This window comes from Physeter macrocephalus, chromosome 14 (assembly GCF_002837175.3).
Source record: "Physeter macrocephalus isolate SW-GA chromosome 14, ASM283717v5, whole genome shotgun sequence".
NCBI classification, from domain to species: domain Eukaryota; kingdom Metazoa; phylum Chordata; class Mammalia; order Artiodactyla; family Physeteridae; genus Physeter; species Physeter macrocephalus.
In genome coordinates, this window is record NC_041227.1 from 79,703,472 (window position 1) to 79,724,086 (window position 20,615).

The 20,615-nt window shown below is 61.3% G+C and overlaps 2 protein-coding genes and 1 long non-coding RNA gene across 5 annotated transcripts in view; all 3 read left to right on the forward strand.

Moving 5' to 3' along the window:
• Window positions 1-3,127, forward strand: part of IQCE (IQ motif containing E) — a 26,202-nt gene extending 23,075 nt beyond the window's left edge. The window contains exons 15-16 of the mRNA XM_028498061.2: window positions 1,531-1,617; window positions 1,774-3,127. Coding sequence (XP_028353862.1) covers window positions 1,531-1,617; window positions 1,774-1,832 — 146 coding nt within the window. The 3' untranslated portion in view covers window positions 1,833-3,127. The remainder of the gene's footprint in view (window positions 1-1,530; window positions 1,618-1,773) is intronic.
• Window positions 3,128-7,654: 4,527 nt separating this feature from the next.
• Window positions 7,655-11,150, forward strand: LOC114487713 (uncharacterized). 2 transcript variants are annotated; one of them, XR_003683021.1, is made up of 3 exons: window positions 7,655-7,865; window positions 10,624-10,736; window positions 10,849-11,150. It is a non-coding gene; the product is annotated as an uncharacterized lncRNA (long non-coding RNA). The 2 variants fall into 2 exon arrangements; XR_003683022.1 differs by lacking the exon at window positions 7,655-7,865 and adding an exon at window positions 8,033-8,098.
• Window positions 11,151-13,231: 2,081 nt separating this feature from the next.
• Window positions 13,232-20,615, forward strand: part of TTYH3 (tweety family member 3) — a 28,291-nt gene continuing 20,907 nt past the window's right edge. Inside the window, exon 1 of one of the 2 annotated variants that reach the window (XM_024123836.3) lies at window positions 13,232-13,426. In XM_024123836.3, the coding sequence (XP_023979604.1) occupies window positions 13,304-13,426 (123 nt within the window). In that variant the 5' untranslated portion in view covers window positions 13,232-13,303. The remainder of the gene's footprint in view (window positions 13,427-20,615) is intronic. The other variant, XM_024123835.3, reaches the window with a different exon arrangement.

Genomic DNA, 20,615 nt, shown 5'->3' on the forward strand with positions numbered 1-20,615 from the left:
GTGAGCCGTGGCCGCTGAGCCTGCGCGTCCGGAGCCTGTGCTCCACAATGGGAGAGGCCACAGCAGTGAGAGGCCCACGTACCACACAAAAAAAATAAAAATAAAAAAAAATAAAAAAAATAAAAGAAATGAAAATGAGGGAGTATTTCCCCCAATTCTATTTTTTGTTTTAGGAGCAGGGAAGGAATAATTTACTGAGGAATCAGACGTGAATGAGCCCCCAAAAAGTTGACTTCTGGAAAAATAGTTGTTTTCCAATATTTTGTTGGAAAATCGCAGCACGAGGTGCACCTGTGGCTTTGTTTGCATGCGGCTGCTTGCTGGGCCCTCGAATTTGTCTGAAGCCCTTACGGGGACTGGTCTGTTGGCTCCAGCACTGGCCCGAGCGGATCACCGCGCGTCTTACGGGCAAATGGGTCGCTTGGAAGACTTGGCGCTTTCAGAGGTGCTGGTTGGCCCTCGAAGAGGTTGTGACAGAGGAGAGCAGGGTTCATCAAACCCTTAGCCCGGCCACAAGCCTGCTGCCACCTGCTCTCCCGTGAGGCTGGGGTCTGGCAGCAGAGAGGCAGCCTCAAGGGGGGGGGGCGGGGGGGGGTCTCAGCTGGAGCTGGTGAGAGGAGAATGGAGCACGGTCCCCCCCCGGGCCTTCACCCAGCAGGAGGAGAGCCGGCAGGAAGGTGTAAACTTGTGGACACGTACTTGTGCGCAAGCACGTGGGGTCCTTCTCCCCACTCCTGCCATGGCCCTCCTTGCTCTTGGAAGCTCTTCACTTCAAAGGTGGAGCCCAGCTTGGTCTGCACGTGAGCCTCCTTAAAGGCTCGTAGCTGAGAGTGACCCCCAGGCCTCCGCCCAGAAGATTCTAAACATGAGGTTCCTCAAAATCGCAGGCTAAGGGGGGAAAATGTCAGACTGAAAATCCCTGGTTCCTCTTAGCTGCTGTCGGGTTCACAGCACGCATGTTGGGATGAGGAACGGGTCCGTGTTTCTTTGCTTGGACGCCAGCCAATGGCCTCTGGCCAGCGCCCTCCGTTATCCTGGGAGCCCCGCCGGGCAGCGACAACCCAGAAGGTGGTCCCGTTAGACAGTGCCTACCTGGGGAATCTGGGGGACGTTTCCATGGTGCTGTGTCCTTTCTGAACAGGGAGAGGGGGTGCCCCTGAGCTATTCGTTAATTAAGCCCAGAACAGCCTGGGATTCAAAGCAGAGGGCCCCATGTGTGCCCAAGCTCCCGGGGCGACCATTCAGGCAGCCCCCCAGCCCTCCCCTCCGGCCCGGCTTTGAGGGAGTGAAAGCGGGGAAGCCCGGGGGTAGGTGGGCCGTGGGCGCAGCTCATGGAAACGGCGGAAAGCCGCTGTCCCTGCTAATAGCAGCCTCATCCACTGTCAGCCGGTCTCACAGGGCCCCCCCTGCTCAGCTCTGTGACGGCCGCTCTCTCTGCAGCTGGGGACGCGGTGGCCCCTTCCCCACCCCCTCCCCGTTGACGTGGTTTTTCTCCCGGCCTGTACCAGCCCTTCCCCTGCTCTCTCGTAGACGTGGGCGTCCCCAAGGCTCTGACCCCAACCAGACCCCACCCAGACCCGAAATGTCGACGTGGACGTCTGCACATGTGTGCCTCAGGTGCCTCAAACTCGGCCTAGCCCAGCTCTGAGTTACCTTGGCCCCCTAACCTGCCCCGGGCCAGCGGTCCCACCCCAGGGGATCACAGCCTGTCAGTTGTCGGAGCCGGGACCAGGCATCATCCCCCTGTCCCTCCATCCTCCTCGCCTTCCACAGTCACCAGGCCCCAGCGGCTCCTGCTGAGAGCCCCCGACACCTGCAGTGAGGCTGGCTGACCCCACCGGGGGCCCCACGGACCCCAGGACGAACCCCAACTCCTGAACCTGCCGTGCCCCCCGCGCACAGTCACAGCACGCACACGATGCAAACACGCATACACGCACAGGCGTGCACACGCGTGCACGTGCACACCCCCCCAACTCAAGCCACCGTAAGCTATGTGAGGCTCTTCCGTTCTTCCAAAAAGGAGACCACAAAAAAAGACCAACTTGAAAGTTCCCACACTTTTCATGGGTGTGGATGAAACTATCAAATGCCAACTTGTTCATGACTCTTTAATTTGGTCATACGTATTTAAAAATCGTGTAAAAGGAGACATCCTTTGGTTTCTTGAGCTCACAGCAGCGTCACACCCCTGGCCTCGGTCATTCCCACCCTGCGGATGGCTGCAGAATCCGCGGGTAGCTCCCTGGCCCGACTGTCTTCCGCGCTCCACGCCTGGCTCTCCAGCCGCCTCCTTACCGTCTCCTTCTGGATGTCTTGACATCTCACCTCACCTCGTCCGGAACTACGCTCACCGGCCTCACACCCATTAGGATGGCTACTATAAAAATAAACAAACAAAAAAATCAGAGGTGTTTGTTGGTGAGGATATGGAGAAACTGGAATCCCGTGTCCTGACGGTCTGAATTTAAGGTGGCGTAGCCACTGTGGGAAACAGTACGGCGAGTCCTCGAAAAATTAAATATAGACTTACCATATGATCCAGGAATTCCACATCTGGGCCTACACCCCCAAAGAGTTGAAAGCACGGACTCAGACAGATCACAGCGTTATTCACAGCAGCCAAAAGGTGGAAGCGAGCAACCCATGTCCATTGATGGCTGAATAGACAAACACAATATGGTTCATCCATTCAATGGAATATCACTCAGCCTCAAAAAGGAAGGAGATTCTGACACCTGCTGCAACGTGGACGGACCTTGAGGGCAGGCTGCTCAGTGAAATAAGCCAGACACAGAAGGACAGATACTGTGTGATTCCACTCCTAGGAGGTCCCTGGAGGAGCCAGGTCCATAGAGACAGAAAGTAGAGGGTGGGCGCCCGGGGCTGGGGGAGGGGGAGGGGGAGGGGAGTGAGTGTGTAATGGGGGCAGAGCCTCAGTCTGGGAAGATGGAAGGTTCTGCAGATGATGGTGGTGATGGTTGCACAACAATGTGAATGTGCTTAATACCCCTGAACTGTACACTTTAAAACGGTTAAAATGAGAATGTTTTGTTATATGTATTTTACCCCAATTTTAAAAAGTGTTTTAAATGACACAATTCTCCCCTCCCCAGCAGGCTCACCCGCAGGCCTCCTCATATCCACCCCATCATCGTGTGCACAGGCCGGACACCTGGGTCGGGGGTGTCATCCGTGACCCCCTCGCCCCCATCTCCAATCCTTCCACAAAAAATCCTATTAACCTCCTAAGTACGGCCCACGTCTGTCCACTCCTCTCCATGTCCACCCCTGCCCACAACAGCCCAAACCACCACCTCAGCCTCCCCTGAATAGCCACGCCCCCATGACCAGTCGTCTCAGACTCACTCTGGCCAGGCCCCATCTGCTGTCCACTGCTGCCTGGAGTTAGGGGGCAGGAAGGTGGCAGATGTGCTGGGGACGGTGCCTTGCCCTACGAGAGCCAGCAGCCCTTGCTCCCTGGAGAGGCCCAACCCGGATGTGGCTGGTGCATCACAACCCCTCAGGGCCTCCTGCGGCCCCTGGCATAATCGCTCACGGCAGGGATTCACTCAGCAGAGTGCTGCTTCTCCGTGTAAAGCCAAGGTTATTTGCTTGTTGTCTGACTCCCCTATCAGGCTCTCTAAGGTAAATTCCACACTGAGTTTGTGATGCTTATTGCTGTTCTCAAGGCCTAACACAGTGTGTGGTACACAGTAGGTGCCCAATAACTGTGCAGAATGGATAAATGAGGGGCCCAGCAGCCCTTGGTGCTTACCTCCCTCCATCGGTGCTCTTCCGTTGTATCCTCTGTCCCCCACCGGACCAAGAGATTCGTGAAGACAGTGATCATGGGATTCACCGGTATACTCGCACAGCAAACACAGTACCCAGCACACAAAAAAGTGCTTAATGCATGTTGAGTGAAGGATTCTACCAGCCTCCCAAGATAGGATCTCTGAGGGAGACTTGACTCTCCCTTCTCACTCCCGTCGCCCCATCAAATTAGCAGCCAAGCTCTGTGCATTCTGTCTCAGTGGATTCTTCAGATTCCGAGCCATCCTTCCATTTGTTAGACTTAGGTCAGGCTGGAGTATAACGCCCCAAATAACAGTAACCCAAACAAGTCAGAAGTTTCCAAAGCCCCGAGGAAAGCAGTACAGGTAAAATATGGTAAAATAGCTGCATGATTTTCAAAGTCCTGTGCTCTTATTGTTGCTCCCCTCTCCTGAACACAAGGCTTCATGGTCCAAAGTGGCTGCTTGAGCTCCAGCCACAACATATGCATTCTAGCAAGCAGGAAGGAAGGAAGAAAGGGGCATCCCCTCACTTGAGGACATCACTCATATCCTATCGGTCAGAACATAGTTGCACATCCAGCTACAAGGGAGCCTGGAAATGCTGTCTTTTATTCTAGATGGCAATATGCTCAATAAAAGTGAGAGGGCCTGTTACTAGGGAAGAAGAGAAGGCTAGATCCAGTGGGATGGCCAGCACTCTCCTCCCTGTTCCTCGTCTCCCTCCAGCATCAGGCCCTCTGGTCGTCCTCCCCACCTCCGTAAACACAAGTCTTCTCCCCTTGCTCAACGGATTGATTTAGATTCCACGGGGCACCCTGGGTTCCCTCCATGCCCCAGCTCGGCCCCCATCCCCAGGCCTTTCGAGAAACACGAGGCCCTTCCCCACCTCCAGCTGGCCCCTTGCACGAGCTGTTTCCCAGCCAGGAATGTCCTTTCCACCGAGCCAGCCCACACGGCCCCCGCTGCCGAGAAGCTCTTTGCAGTCAGCCCCTCCTTTCTTTGTGTTCTCACAACGCGAGTTCATTTCGCGTGCTTTAAGATTTCCTGCACGTTTGCCGCGTGCCAGGCACTGAGGGAGGAAGGCACTTTGTGCACTGCATCCGGGGTTATTTCATCTGCTTGCGAGTCTGTCTCTCAGCTAGGCTGAGCTCTGTGGGACTGGAGGAAATTTCTTCCCTGCCCAATACCCACCTGCCCAGGTGCCGGGCCCCCAAGTGGGCAGAAGTCTGGCCCGAGCACCCCTCACCAGGGTGGCGAGGGCCCACGCGGGAGAGGCCCAGGGGCACGGTGTGCGGGGGGCGGTGGCCACAGGGTCAGGAACGGGCTGTTCCCCCCACACGCCCAGAAGAAGGAACGAGGGGCTGAGGCTGAGCCCGTGGGAGGCGGCTCTTCCTTCGAGGGACCCAGCAGCTGCCACCTTCGGCAGGAGCACTCCGAGTCGGATTTGCATTTCAGAAGGTGGAAGGATGGCGGGCAGCGCGGCGGCCCAAGGGCGAACCCTGTGAATGCCGCCTGCGCCCCCCCCAGCCGGGGCCCGGCGGAGCCCAGTGAAGCCAGCCCCCTCCCCGCCACCCACCCGGAGAGGAGAGTGCTGGGGCAGCCGGGCAGGCCCGCAGGCGGGGCGCAGCCTCGGTGGGGAGCGCGTTTCCAGCCGTCCCTCCTCTGGGATCCTCGGCGGGGAGGAAGGTGGAGGCGCCTGCACAGCAGAGCGCGCCCCCAGAGCTGGGCCTCAGCCTTGGGCAGACGAGGGGGCGAGCCTGCTGGGACCTCCTGCCCCCCCCAAGCCCACGCCCACGCTGCAGACCCAGCTGGGACGTCTGCGGAGGAGAGGGTCCCTGGGCCCACGGGCAGGAGAATCCGGGCTGAGAGTGCAAACCATCCTGGCTGGTGACCTGGGGTGAGCCTGTTACCCATCTGTAAAAAGGGAGTGACGATGGCCGTGTCTCTGGGTGGCCTGGGTGGGCCTATGCCGGCCAGCGTTGCTCTCTAAGACCACGATGGTGTCTGTTCCGGAAACACGCGTGGAGCATCGATTAGGGCCCAGCTGTGATGGGCCGTCGCCACGGCTTTGCTTCTGGAAGCCTCTGCCTTGCTCCTGACCTGACCACCGCGCCCCCCCGCCGCACCTCCGGGAGAGATGGGACAGCAGGGGCAGACGTGGGCACCTCCGGATTGGTTCTGAGGCCCTGGGAGCCAGGGAGAGGCCGGCGGGAGTGTGGTGCGGTCAGATTCCTTCACAGAGACCTCGGGGGGCGGGGGGGAGAAGCTCAGGACCAAGCCCTTCCCGTCCAAGCTCCTGGTGGCCTGGACGAGGGGCTTCCTTTTCGGAGCCCAGGCTGGGATCACGTCTCTCTGGGGAGCGGGAGGCCGCCGGGCTCCCCGGGAGAGGCAACCCTGGCTCACCCTGACTCCCGGGACCCCATCCTGACAGTGAAACGGGCCTCCCCGCGCGCGAAGAACAAGGTCTGTCCAGGCCCGGCTTTGAATCTGGGGAGCCAGTGGCCCCCACATGGGAGCCAGTGGCCAGGCAAAGACTTCCCGGCTGTGGGGTGAGTGACTTGAACTGGTGACTGGGGGACAGGTGACAGTGAAGGAAGGAAGCTGGGCTAGAGCTGTGAGCACCCCCTTTCCAGCGTCACCCTGGGACCACCGGGCAGGGAGGTAGGACTGTCCTCCTTTTGCAGACGCGGAGACCGAGGCTTGGAAAGCTGCCCGGTGGAAGGGTCTCCGCTCTTGGAGGGGAAACAATGTCACGAGGCGGCCCAGACCTGGAAGCAGCCGGGGGGAGGGGGGCTCCGGAGAGGGAAGTGTGCGTCTGTCCCTCCCACGGCCCCAGGCGGGCGGTGGGGGGCGGATGGGGGGACTCCAATTCCTCCTGGCCCTGCTGGGCCGCTTCCAAAGTCCCGGAAAGGCGTCCCCCCGCCCCCCCCAGGCACAGGAGCAGTGCAGTGCTTGGTCTACCCTTCCCAGCTAGCCTTGGTCGCCGACACAGACCCCAGCCCACGGGGGGCCAGAGACCCACCGCTCCTGGAGATGGAGCAGAGGTGCGCGAGGCTGCCAGGAGGAACCCATACGCACCTCAGCCTCCAGGACCCTCCTCTCCCAGGCGCCCTCACCCAGCCCCCTTCCCCGAGCCCACCAGGGTGGAAGGGAACTTACTGGCTGACCAAAGAACAGCCCCCAGAGCACCACAGCTTGAAGAAACCTTTCCCCATTCGGGGAGTCCACAGAATCAAGATGGTCACAGCCATGGCCCTGTGTCCACAGCCCGCTCCGTCCTGCCTGGTTCCGTCCTGACTGCCCCTGATCCCTGGGCTTGGCTGTGACTGGCTTTGGCCGACGGAGCGTTATTAAAGGGGACACGAGCCTCCGGCTTGCCCTCTCTGGCCTCCCTGAGATGCCGGCTAAAGAAGCCCGAGGTAGCTGGCCGGAGCCACGTGGTCCACTGAGTCGGCACCAACCGCCAGCCATGAATGAGGCCGGCTGAGGGCACCCGGCCCCGGTGGCGCTGCCACATGGCCGCGGGTGCACGTGTGACTCTGGGTGACAGAATGAGAACCACCCAGCTGGACCCAAGCTGCTGACCCCCGGAGTTGCCAGCAAACACAGCGGAGGTTGCTTGAACCCGCCAAGGTTTGCGGCGGTTCATTATGCAGCAGTAGATGACCAACACATCGGCCTTTAAAAAACACGCCGCTCAGCGGGTTGCGCTGGGGAGAGAGTTAAGCCAGAAATAAGAAAAGACGGGGGTTTGCATCTTGTCTCTGCACCCAATTCTCTGAGCCTCTGTTTCCTTCTCTTAAAACAGGGACCGTGGTCATCCGCCTCGCTCGAGAATTAAGTGAGACTCTGGGCACGAGAGGTGTCTGAGCAAATGTCGGTGAGCACGGTCACCCCCCCCTCGAGCAAGACGGCCTCCTGAACACGGCTCCTGCTCTCGTCACGGGTCGAGGCTGTGGTTTGGAGCCTGAGCTGCCGCTGCCGTAAGCCGGGCTTGGCGAGCACTGAGGCCCCCGAGGGCGACGTGGGTCCCCCCAGGGCTCGTGGCTGGTGGCAAAGCCTGAGGTGAGCCCAGGTCGCACAGCTTGGCACAGTGCTCATTCCAGATGCCAGGTTGGGCGGGGCGGTGGGCGGGGATGCGGGACCCACCCGCGGAGGGTAGGGTGTCTCTGTGACTCCTTTTCCTCCGGTGCCAGTCTCCCTTCATGTCACTTTGGGGCTACCTCCTCTGGGGCGCCGCTTTGCATCTGCCTTGGCCTTGGGACACAGGGACCAGCCTTGTCAGTACTGAGCGTGAGGTAAGGGTAAGGAGGCTCCGAGGGAGACCCCGGGTGCGGGCTGGGACTCGGCACAGCATCCTTGGCAGGTCAGGGGCCATCCCTACCGATTTCCTGGTTCCCGGCGTGGGGGTGGGGCGCGCTCTGGATAAGCCAGGCCGCTGGAGAGGGGACGCTAGGCGGGCCGGAGGGGTGCACGTCACTCTGGCCGGGTCTGCTAGGCTGGCTCCCGTGGCCTGCTCGGGGACCGCGCTGGCAGCCATCTCTCCCAGCCTCCAGGGCCACGGGCAACTCCACCGCGGCCAGCTTGAAAGCAGCGCTCCTGTGGCTTTTCTGTGGCCAGGTGCCTGTGGGGACCGGGCGCTGGGCTGGCTGTGCGACTCAGCGGGAGCTGGGGAAAGCAGGCATCCGGCTCTCCCTTTTCCCCGCCGGTTCTCACGAGCTCTATCTCCATGGAAAATATGAATCTCGCTGGCCAGGGTCCAAATGCAGGGGATTCCATTGTTCTGGCTTCCGGCCCAGGGTCTGGCACCCGTCCCCTGCCTGGCCCTTCTCCCAGCGCCTACAGGTCTTGGGACAAACCATTCAAGAGCCTCAACCCAGCCACCTTCCTGGCCTGGAGAACAGACCCTGGGGAGGTCCTGGCCTGGCTTGCCTCCTCCTTTGTTCCAGATGCTTCTACCAGATGCTTCCAAGCAGCTCAGTCCTCAGTGCTCTCTCCTTGCAGACTTTCTCATCCCTGTCCTTCACTCACAGACTCTACTTCACAGGAGGGAAGGGAGGGAGGGAGGGGAGGGAGGGAAGGGAGGAGGGGGAGGGGAGGGGAGGGAGGGAGGAGAGGGGAGGGGAGGGGGGGGGGGGGGGGGGGGGGGGGGGGGGGGGGGGGGAGGGAGGGAGGGGAGGGGAGGGAGGGAAGGGAGGGAGGGAGGGAGGGGAGGGGAGGGAGGGAGGGAGAGAGGGAGGGAGGGAGGGAGGAAAGAAGAACGAAGGTGGTCAGGGAGATACTGAGTGAGGCCCTTGCATGTGTAATCCTTTGTACCTGTGACAAAATGTGCATAACCATTTCAACCTGTACAATTCAGTGGCATTAACTTTGGTCATAATGTTGTGCAACCTTCACTACGTATTTCCAAAACTTTTCATCCCCCCCGAAAAGAAACCCCTCACCCATTAAGCAGCCCCTCCCCATTCCCCTCTCCCAGCCCCTGGCAACAACTAATCCATTTTCTGTCTCTGTGGATCTGCCTATTCTGGGTATTTCAATGGAATCATACAGTTTGTGGGGTTTCGTGTCTGACTTCTTGCACCGAGCGTTGTGTTTTCAAGGTTCATCCATGTTGAACCAGGTGTCAGTGCTTCCTTGTTTTCTATGGCTGAATGATATTCCACCGAGCGACGGTGCTGCATTCTGTTGATCCGTTCAGCAGCTGATGGACATTTGGGCTGTTCTCACCTTTTGGCTGTTGTGACTAGTGCTGCGGTGTCATGTCACTTTACATACGCTCACGTTGCTATGAGCTAAGCAGAACTCTACCTATTTTAGCCATGAAAAGGCTGGGGCTCAGAGGCCCTGTGACTTGGAGTAGGAGAGAGTTAATTTAAAAAGAAAAGAGGGCTTCCCTGGTGGCACAGTGGTTGAGAGTCCGCCTGCCGACGCGGGGGACGTGGGTTCGTGCCCCGGTCCGGGAAGATCCCACGTGCCGCGGAGCGGCTGGGCCCGTGAGCCATGGCCACTGAGCCTGCGCGTCCGGAGCCTGTGCTCCGCAACCGGAGAGGCCACAACAGTGAGAGGCCCGCGTACCGCAAAAACAAACAAACAAACAAAAACAAACAAACAAAAAACAGTATTAAAAAGAAAAGAAAGGAAAAGACCTGGGCTTTGGAGCTGAGAAGACCTGGGTGAGAGCACGAAAAGAACAGTGTCCAAAGATGGAGCGTCCCGGGAGCTGGGCATACGGCCTGGCTTTCCACACACAGCCTGGACCACGTGACCTCCCCAGGAGGTGGGACTATTTTTAGTCCCATTTCAAATAAAGGAAACCAAGGCCCATCTGCCTGCCACTTGAATGTGTACATTGGGGGCAAGTTTCTTCACTTCTGAGCCTCGAAAACCCCCTCACCACCCGCTCTGTGATGTGGGAAGCTGGCTGAGGCCTGAGGAGATCGTGGGTGTGGGCACTGAGGGTGGCTGGCTCAGCTGGGCCTTCCTGCCCGCGCAGGCCTGGCCCTCCTGGGCCTTCTGGGCTCCCCGGGTCCGGGTCCCCATGGTGGAGGCGATGGGAGGCTGTGGCTCCTTATCGCTGCCTGGGCCGCTCCCTTAGCTGGGGGAAGATTAGCCGTTTCTCCATCGGCCGCCTCCCCGAGTCACACTACAAGGTCATTGAAGGCATGTCCCTTGGCGTCCTGGTCAGTGGCCAGCACTGCAGACCAAGTCCTCTCCGACTTCTCCGGCCACTGGAGCCCTATTTCAGGTCATGTAGTGTGCGGGCAACAGCATGAGGGCTGAATCCTGGTTCCCTGACTGGATGGTGATTCTTGTCCCCCAGGAGCAACAGTGGGACCCGGGCTCCAGCTGCCCCATCTGTAGAATGGGGCTAAAGTCAGTTTCCAGCTGCAGGGGACCCAGGACAGGCAGGAAGAACCACTGCAGCTCCAGCCAGTGAGTGCCAGGCAAAAGAAGGGTGGCGTGGGGTGGCGGCAGGCCTTCCTTGTGCCCTACCCCTGCCACCTGGCATTCTCTAACCCTCGACCTCCTGGGTGCCTGGCCGCAGGAACCCCGTTTTGCAGATCAAGGACAGGAGTAAAGATGCAGAGATCGCACCGCTGCAAGCGTCAGACCCCAGGGCCCCTGGATCCTGTTCACCCAGAGGAAAGCACAATTCTCCAGGGGCTTTTCAGTTCCACGGGGATTTTCTCACCAGCACTGGACCTCAAGCAGCAGTAGGTTTCAGGCTCAGGCTCTGCCAGTAGAGGCTCTGGCGGTGCTTTTCCAGAATTGCATGTTGTGGGTCCCTCCTTTTCTCCACCCTGGACCTCCTTTATCATTCTTTCCCCATGGATCCCTGTGGGAAAATGTCTCACCCACCAAACACGTTGCAAATGTTAATCAGTGACAAGCTCCTTTGCCATTTTGTGCAATCAGAGACACAGAATGCCTGCCAACCGGAAGCTCTGAACAGCCTGATGTATGAGTTTCCTGTGGCTGCTATAACAGGACCACACACTGGGCAGCTTAATCAACAGAAGTGTCTTGTCTCTCAATTCTGGAGGCTGAAGTCTGAGATCAAGGTGTCAGCAGCGTTGGTTCCTCCTGAGGCTGTGAGGGAGGATCTGCTCCAGGCCTCTTTGCCAGCTCCTGGTGGCAATCCTTGGGGTTCCTTGGCTTCTTGACACATCACTCCCATCTCTGCCTCTGCCTTCATATGGTGTTTTCTTCGTGTCTCTGTATCTCTGCAACGCATGTTCAAATTTCTCTCTTATAAGGACGCCGTCATTGGATTAGGGCCCTCCATAATCTCCTATGACTTCATCGTACCTTGATCACATCTGCGACGACCCTATTTCCAAAGAAGATCGCAGTCACAGGCACCAAGAGTTGGGACTTGTACATATTTTCTGTGGGGACAGAATTCGACCCTGTGCACCCAAGTTACCGGTTCATATAATGTTTGGGTCTGGTTTTCAGGCCCTACCAGAGGAAAACGCCCAATTTTGTGAAGCTTCTTGGAACGCGGGAAGGAGCTCAGGGCTGTTAGTCCTCAAACGGGTGGTGTCTGTGACTCATCAGAGAGTGGAAACCGTAGCATTGCAAAGGCCTCTTTTCCCACCTGTCCCATGCTTGCCTGTCTGCAGGAGGCCCACTGGGGCTTCCCAGACTTATCACAGGAAAACGGGCAAGTCAGGGCGGTCAGGTGAGCAGACAGACGGGCCTCTTGGGAAGCCATTGCCCAGAGCTGTCCTTGCCTGCGAGAACCCAGCTCAGCCACAGAGCTGGCCGAGCCCAAGCATGGCAGACGGCAGAGCCCCGGGTGTGGAGACCTGTTTCTCAGAATGCAGGAGGTCCAGAAATAATGCCCCCAGGTGGTGACGAGCCAGAGCCAAGAGGACGCACCCATTGCCCCTGGGGTACCCAGAGAGGGGTGTGCTGGGCCAAGCACCTAGAGCGTTTCCAGCCTCCCCTGTCTGTTCATGGGGTCCCCATCTCAGTAACACGCATGAAGATGCCCCATTAGGAAGTGTGGCTGTGTGGCTTCCAGGTCCATACTCAGCCCTCCTTGGCAGCTGCCTGAATTTCCAGGCTCAAGGATGCCAGGACAGGGCACTGTCTTTCTTCTAGGTCTTGATAAAAGACCCAACCTTCCCCAAAGGGAAGCCCCGTTAGGAGCTGAGTTTACGCCCACTCCTCATCCCGGCCACTTACTGGGACTGGGTCACACTCGGATGCTCTGAGCATTTTACAGTCATTGTATTCCCTATTTACAGACGAGGACATTGATACACAGAGAGGTTAAGTGACTTGCCCAAGATCACACAGCTCTAGGCCACCAAGCCAGGCTTTGCCTCCAAATCATCCGTATTTTACAGACAGGCCACTGGGTCCCTTGCCCGGCGCCGCAGTCTGCGTGTGAGCCACGGCTGCTTGCTGAGGAGCCAGCCCAGCCCCTCCAGGCAGTCCCTGCAGCAGCTCAGTGAACGTGCAATGGTCCAACCAACGAGCGAGCGCCCGGGTGAAGCGCAGCTCTACGTGCAGCGGACGGAGAGCCCGCTGCCGGGATTGCGGGTCCTCAGCGCCTTCCCCGCCAGGCGCCCCTCGGCGTGGGCAAGGGGCCCTAGTGGGCGGAGCCTCGTCCAGCGTGCCAATGGCGGGGCGGGAGCAGGGAGGGGCGGGGCGCGCGGGCGGGGGGTGCGGGAGGCGGGGCCGGCGGGCGACCGGCCAATGGCGGCGCGGGGGCCGGGCGGCGGGCGGTGGGCGGGGGCGCGCGGAGGCGGTGGCGGCGGCGGCAGCGGCGGCGAACAAAGAGGCGGCGGGCGCGGGCGGCCGACCGGAGCCGAGCGCAGCCGAGCCGGGCCGAGCCGGGCCGAGCCGGGCCGAGCCGGGCCGGGCCGGACCCAGGAGCGCGCGGGCGATGCGGGAGGCCAGGCCGGGGTCGGCGGGCCCCTGATCCCTGCGCCCCAGGCCAGCCAGGGAGCCCCGCGGCGGCCGCGCGCTCCAGCCGCCGGCCCGCCATGGCCGGGGTCAGTTACGCGGCACCCTGGTGGGTGAGCCTCCTGCACCGGCTGCCCCACTTCGACCTGCACTGGGAGACCACCAGCAGCCAGTTCCGGCCCGAGGACACCGACTACCAGCAGGTGACGCGGGCCCCCTGGGTCAGGGGTCAGATCTCGGGTCACGGCGCCTCCATTCCGAGGGTCACGGCCCCCCTCCCTGCGGGTCACGATCCCCCTTCCCAGGGTCACGGCCCCCTCTTTCTTCAAGGTCTAAAGACTCCCTATCCCCCACCGACGGTCACGGCCTCCTCCTCCTCCTCCGTGGGTCCTGAGCTCCCCTCCCCGAGGGTCATGGTCCCCTCCTCCTTGAGGGTCTAAAGGCTCCCCACCCTCCATGGAGCATTATGGCCCACTCCTTCTCGTGGGTCACAGCACCCGTTCTTCTGGAGAGCCTCCTCCTGGGTCACAGGTCTCCCCTGCTTGAGAGTCTAAGGAACCTGCCCCCCCAATTCCCCATGGAGGGTCCACAGCCCTGCAGACTCTAGCCTTCTCTTCTGGAGCCACTAAGAGCCTCCTTTCTGGGGTTAGAAGGAGCCGCCTCCTTGCCCTCCATGGAGACCCCTCTGCCAGCTGTCAGTGCCTGCTAAGGCCCCTGACCAGGGGCGGCCTGGGGGTGTTGCCAGGCAGAGCTCCCTACCCAGAGGACCCAGGGCCCTGAGAGCACAGCCGATGCCTGAGAACATTGGGTGAAGCCAGGTGGGGCTTCCTTACTCCCACCCCCAGCCGGGGAATCCCACACACTGCCAAGCTTTTGGTGGGTGAGTGGTCTGGGTAGACGCCAGCCCTCCCTGGCTGGTAATGACCTCGTGCTGGGCGGCCAAGCTGTGGGATGTACACACAGTGCCTGCCCAGAGACCCGGCTGCCTGTAGCCCTGAGGGAGGGAGGCCTGGCCACAGGGACGCCAGATTGGCCTCAGTCTGGAAGGCTGGAAAGGGGCTGCGCCTGGGCAGAGCTGGGGGGCGGCACGGACCCTTCGCAGCCCTCTTTCCGAGTAACCAGGCTGTACCAGTGGAGCCCTAGGTCTGGGGTCGTGCCAGGCCCAAGCACCACCCCTGCCACTGAGCCACTGCTGTTTGAGTGCAGGGCAGGGGACCCGGCTGTGGACATTTCCTTCCTGCCTGGGGATCCGGATTCCACACACCCAGTGACTGGGGTGCCTGGTCACCCAGAACACCTCTGAGTTCCTCTCTGGTGATGAATGCAGAGCCCCAGGGTGGGGTGGGAACGACTTTGCTCATAAGATGGCCTGGGAGTCCGGTATCCGTGGACCGTGTCACCCCTCTCCAGTTCAGAGCTCTTTCCTCTTTGGTCTCCCTTGTCCAGAGGTGGAGAACCGGAAGCACCCCAGCTCTGCAGGGGAGCCTGCCGCCCCAGCCTCAGTGCTCACGTGGTGCGCGGTCCCCCAGCCCTGCTGATCTGTCTCTAAGCAGACTAGAAAGGGGGCTGGGGATTGGCCCAGGGACAGCAGGATTCTTATAAAACTGGACGCCCGTGTTCTAGAAGCCCAGCCCTGGGGGGCTGACCAGTGTGAGGGCAACACCACTCCTCCGTGCACCCCAGGAACTTCACCTGGGGTGGCTCTGCCACACCTGTCCCCGGGGCTCTGCTTCCACAGAACAGGACAATGTACCTTACTTTAGCAAGTTCTCTGCCGCTTGTCAGTTCTGAAGCTCCAGGGGTACCCGGGGTGTCTGTGACCCACGTGGAGCCTTCCTGCTGGCCCGTGGGCTGCCACCTGCCTATGCTGCCCACCACGCTTGAACTGGCTGCCAGCCCTCCTGCCCTCCGAGGCGCCCGGACATGCGGTGGGAAGTGAGCGAGGGGCCGATGCCTGCGGCCGTGGAGGCGTCAGGAGTGGTGGCCAGGCCCCTCTCCGCTCAGCCCGGCCTCCCACAGGGCCCTTTGCTCCTGAGAGGGCCCTGGTTTCTGCCGCGGGGGAGGTTCTGACTCACTCTCTCTCCTCCTCTCCCCACGGAGCAGAATTAGCTGCTGAATAATTCACGGTGTGGAAAGCAGCCGGGCTCCGTCCCCCGCCACCTGGCTGCTGGCTCAGGGCTGTGGAGCTAGCCGGGCCTGGGAGGACCTGGCCGGGCCTGGGAGGACCTGGGCGTCGTCCTGCCCCTGCCCTCCCGTGCTGGTGCTTTGGGGCAAGCACTTGACCTCTCTGAGCCTTCACTGCCTCATTCCTGAATCTGGGCTGGTGCGCCCTCTTTGCAGGGCTGGTAGGGAAGCGAGGGCCCCGCGCTCCTGCTCTGTGTTGGGTATGCAGCCCAAAGAGCTCCCTTTTTGGGTGGGTGGGCGATGGTTTGGCGTGGGCCCTGGCCTAGGGCCTCTTCCTGCCTCCCCTGGGGGAGCGTTCCTAGCTGTGGGGGGATGGCCGCCCTCATCCCGCTGGTGGGTGGTAGACCCCGTATCCTCCTGACTTGGGACACCCCTCTTGGCCTGGGAGCCTGTCTGTGTCTGGCACACACCTGGGCTGCAGGGGCCTGGCAGGCTTCTCCCCACATGTGGGCTGGGCCCAGCTGGGGAGGGGCTTCTGCTTCCCAGGGGAAAGGCGGGGCCTGATGCAGGAGTAGAGGGGTGGTATGGCCTGGGGAGACCAGCTGTTGACCTTCGCTGTTTCCTGCCCACACCATCCACTGCTGGGAGCCGGGTGAAACCCACTGGAAACCCCATGGGCCAGACCCTGTTTGGGGGTGCTGTTTGGGGCTATCGCTAGCCTTTTCTCACACAAATCTGGAGGATGAGGGCAGTCGTCTCCATTGTACAGATTAGCAAACTGAGGCTTAAAGAGGAGATTGGCTGAGAATCACATAGCGAGTGAGTGGTAGGGCCGGAATCCTGCTTCAGGCCCCTTGCCCCTGCCCCGCTAGGAGCCAGAGTCAGCCTCGGAGGACAGGGGCTTCCTGAGTTCCCACCGGCTGGCCCCCTGCAGGGGATGTGACTGAGGGATTAGGTGCTGATGGAGGCTGTTCTGCGGGCTCTCAGAGCCCTGGCTGGCCCTATGCTAGGGGCTTGGAGCCTCTGCAAGACCAAGGATCGGGTTTTGCATCCTAAAGGCTTGTGATTTCTCTTGGCTTCCTATTCCTGAGGCCTCCACCCTGGAGAGGAGAGGCTCCCTGGCTGTGACTTGTGTCTCTTGGGGGCTCATGCTGTTTGCTGAGTGGACAGACTGCAGGAGGGTGCTGCTGCGTGTTCTGTGGGGCCTGATGGGATCTGCGGGCTGGCAGGTGCTGGAAGGGGCAGAAGGCTTCTGGGGTCTGCTCTGTGCCGCCCCACCCCCACACCTGCCTGCTTGGCTGCTGGTCTGGCTCCCCCTGGGACTGGGCTATTGCCAGCATTCCAGGAGCTCCCCAAACCTGGGGCAGCTGACTGGGGGGGGAGGGGTCGCAGGCCCAGAGGAGGGAGGAGACTCTCTGGTGGTTGCATAGCCTGTGACCTGATGTGGCTCGAGGCCAATCTGTCCTCCATGGTGAGGGTCAGGGCTGTCATGGCTGCAGGCGGGGGGTGGGGGGAGAGTCTCAGAGCCCTCTCTGCAGACCGGAGTGCGGGTGCCTGGCTGCGGGGTACCCAGCCTGGGCTCGAGTTCTGTAGCTTCCCACCTGTGTGACCTTGGGTGGGTCCATCCACCTCTCTGGGCTTCACCTGGCGGGGATCTGCCCCCTTAACTCCTACCAGCCCTTCCCAACTCCCCCCTCCCGAGCCTCCCACACCCCTGGTGTCCTGAGGCAGAGGTCACACCCACTCTCTGCCCTCAGTCCTTCTCATTGTCGCTCACTGTCTCCACCAGTTAAGGGGAAACTGGAAGCTGTGAGCTGGAGAACAGTACAGCCTGGTATGGTGGTGCTGTGATCAGGTCAGGACTAGGCCTGCGGAAGTCCAACAGTCAGGGAAGGCTTCTTGTAGGAGGCACTACCTTGCCTGCCATGGAGGCGGTGAGCCAGGCTGTGAACGACCAGAAGGCGAGGACCTGCCTGGAGCTTGGTGTGCAGTGGGCACACCAGCTCACCTTCCACGTCGGCCCAGTGTGTGTGGGGCCCGTTTCCCATTAAAGCCCTGAGTGCTTGGATGTTCCCATCGAGACCCTAAAGATAAGACCGGGGTGGCTGTGCAGAGACCTTGGGGAAGAGTGTTCTAGGCAGTGGGAACTGCCCGTGCAAAGGCCCTGAGGCAGAGAGAAGCCTGGGCCTCAGCCCAAAATAAGGGAGTCCCTCTGGTCTGAACATGCTGCCTCAGAGCTGGTGACTGCTCTGTGCCCGGGGTTGTGTGAGGCCAGCCTGGAAGGCCACTTAGGCAGGACCCACAGGAGCCAGTGGTCTCCTAGCAGAGACCACAGCACCCTGGTTGAACGCTGTGACTCAAGCAGGGTCAGCGTGTGCCTGTGAGTGAGGCTGGTTCCATTGGCACCATCTCCACAATCAGGAGGAAATTCACTCTGGTTAAAAACGGCATTCATCGCCTCTCTTCTGGTTTATGAAAGTAAGACGCATTCATGGAACGCTTGGAAAATAGGAAAGAGTGTGGAGGCAGGAAAAAAATGTCCCTTTAGCTGGAGTCTGTCCATGCGCTTATACCCGGGGAGGGGTGCCACCTGAGACTAGAATTTGTCTCCTGCTTTAAACATCATGTCTTTTGGACCGTGTCCTTGGTCCATGGTGCTTGGTGCTTACCCGGCATCCCAGCACACCAGTCAGGATTCTGGGGCTGCAAGCGACAGAAACGTGCCAGACGTAACAGAGCACGCCGAGGGGCTGCGTGGAAGCTTCTATAGCACGCCCCACGTGGACAGCAGCTGTGAGGGTGCAGGGCCTATGCATTGGTGGGGGCCGGGGAAGCCCCTGCTGGGCGAAATCAACTTTGTCTGTTTCGCTCTTAGCCAGTGCCCAGGCGCTGGGGAGAACTGACTGTCACGTGGCCCTTTGGCTGGGAGGTGAGGCTGCTGGCTGCCTCTGCCACCAGGTCTACACCCGCTGAGGGGTAGGCGTTGGGGCCAAACTCTTGCCTGGCGCTGGTGTGGGCTCTGCGCCGCCAGGCCCCATCTTTGGGCCTTTCTGGGGCTCCTGGTTTTCTTGGGTCTGAAGATGCAGCGACCAGCTCTGTCCCCAGCACTGTACTGCCCTGTCTGGGGGACAAAACAGCTGGGAGGGCGCCTGTTTTGGCTCTGACCAGGGGCTCTTGGTCAGGCTCTGGGCTGGGTGCTCTGTGGCTCTGACCCCCAAGCTACAGCTGCTCTACCGAAGAGGCCCACGGCGTTTGTTTAGTAAGCTGTTTGTTTCTGGAAAGCCAAACGGCAACACTACAGAAGTGAAACTGAGGCCCCTGGCCAGCCAGAATCAGTGCGCTGGGAGGCGCCGACAGGCTCCAGCTCCAGCCCAGCGCTGCCCTGCCTGCGGCCGCAGCCCCTGCGCACGTTCCGAGTCTGGTCCCCCCAGCAGGTGCTAGGCCGGGAAGGCTCAGAGGGTGTTGAGACCAGACCCCCACTGGCCAAGGCAGCTCTGCTGAGTCCTTGGCTGGAGAGGAAGAACCGAATCTGCAGCCCAGGGACTGGATCACAGAGAGAGAAAGTGCCCCACGTGGCCCCCGAGGAATGGGGGCACGTGACAGAGGGCGGGTGCAGCAGGACCCAGGAGCGCTTGGCTGTGCCCATTGCTGCCTCCTGGGATCTGCCTAAGCCCTGTGCTGGGCCGGGACACACACATGGCCCCCAGGCAGCTCTCAGGGGCTTCCCAGGATCTTGGGGAGGGTGAGGACCCAGACCCACGGTCGGGTTGCTGCAGCTCAGTGTGGCGAGGCTCTCATGGCACACACCAGGCACTGTCGCCCAGAGCAGGGAGCCACACGCGGCCGGGGCGGGGGGGGTGCTTTGCAGAGGCCACCCGTGGCTAAGGTCCCAGGCCTGCCCGGGCGTCCCTGCTGCAGAGGGGATGCAGATGCCCCGGAATTGGGTCTGCCGCCTGCCCTGCTGGACTCCCGAGGGACCTATGCACCGCGGACATGTGCTGAGGCAGCGGGTGCCCTCCGTACCACGGACGGGGCTGTTGGAGGCTGCGGTGGGCCTCCAGGCCTCCAGCCCAGCGTCAGGGGCAGGACAGGGCCTGCGCCTGGTGCCAGCTGGCCCTGAGGCTGCTCTGGTTCTCGTCCAGAGTCGGGGCAGGCGCCCAGTGTGCCCTCAGGGAGCAGGGCCAGGGGAGGGTTGAGCGACTTCCTGGGCTGGGCCTGGTGGAGCTGAGGGGTGCCAGGGTCTGCGCGTGGGCTGGGAGGGCTGCCGGGGGGTGGGGGCGCTGCCTCCCTCCACACTGCCCCCCACTCAGGGCCTGGGCTCTTCATGTGCCGCTGGGCTCGTGCGCATACGCAGGCTGCAGGCCCTGCTTGGTGCGCCCTTCCCCCTGCTGGGAGGTGGCTGGCTGAGGCTGGGTCCCCTCAGAGGGGCAGGTGGGCTCTGAACGGTAGGTGTGCCAAGGGCGCTTGGTTTTGTCCGCAGCACCCTCTAGGGCCAGGCGTGTCCTGTGTTGGCCGAGGGCATGGGGTGAGGCCGGGCTGCCCAAAGCCTGAGCGGCCCCCTGCTTCTGCCTCTGAGAAGAGCGCCAGGCGCGGTGCCACTCTGCCCAGCTCCCCTGCTCTGGCCCCGTGCGCCCTGGGCTGGGTTCCTGACCGTTGTGAGGGGCCCTCCAGACTGCTGACCCCCGAGTCGGGTTGGGCTGTGCCCCCGGGTGGAGACGAGCCCTGGGCTGGGCTCTGGCCTGGATGATGATGTGACCGCCCGTCTGGTAGCCCCTGGCTACATCTGAGGCCTGTCGCGTGCGCCCCCAGGGGTGGCGGGTGGGAGGTGCTTGCAGACAGGCTGGTGAAGAGCAGAGGAGTTTCTGGGTGTCATGCTGGGAGACGTGTTAGGGCACCAGGACCGAAATAGACACGCTCGCGGCTCCGAGGGCCGCGCCGGCGCCGTGCTCTCTGGTGTCTGTACCCTCCGCCAGCAGGCGGGCGTGGGCGACGGGAGAGTGGGGCCTCGCTGTCCTTCCACGTGGCCCCCAGGCCTAGACGGCAGCAGGGCGTGCTGGGCCTGGGGGGTGACTGACCAGAGCTGCTCTCTGGGGCTTCCCCCAGGTCCCGCCTCGCTGGGCCTGCGTCCCGGGGATTCCTGGCGGGGCAGGGTGGTGTGCGCCCGTGAGGATGTGAGGTGCAGCTGGAGTGTGTCTGTGTGCAGCCTGGTGGCCTGGGCCTAGGACCTCAGGGTGAGGGGACTTGGACAGAGAGCTGGACCCCTCCCGG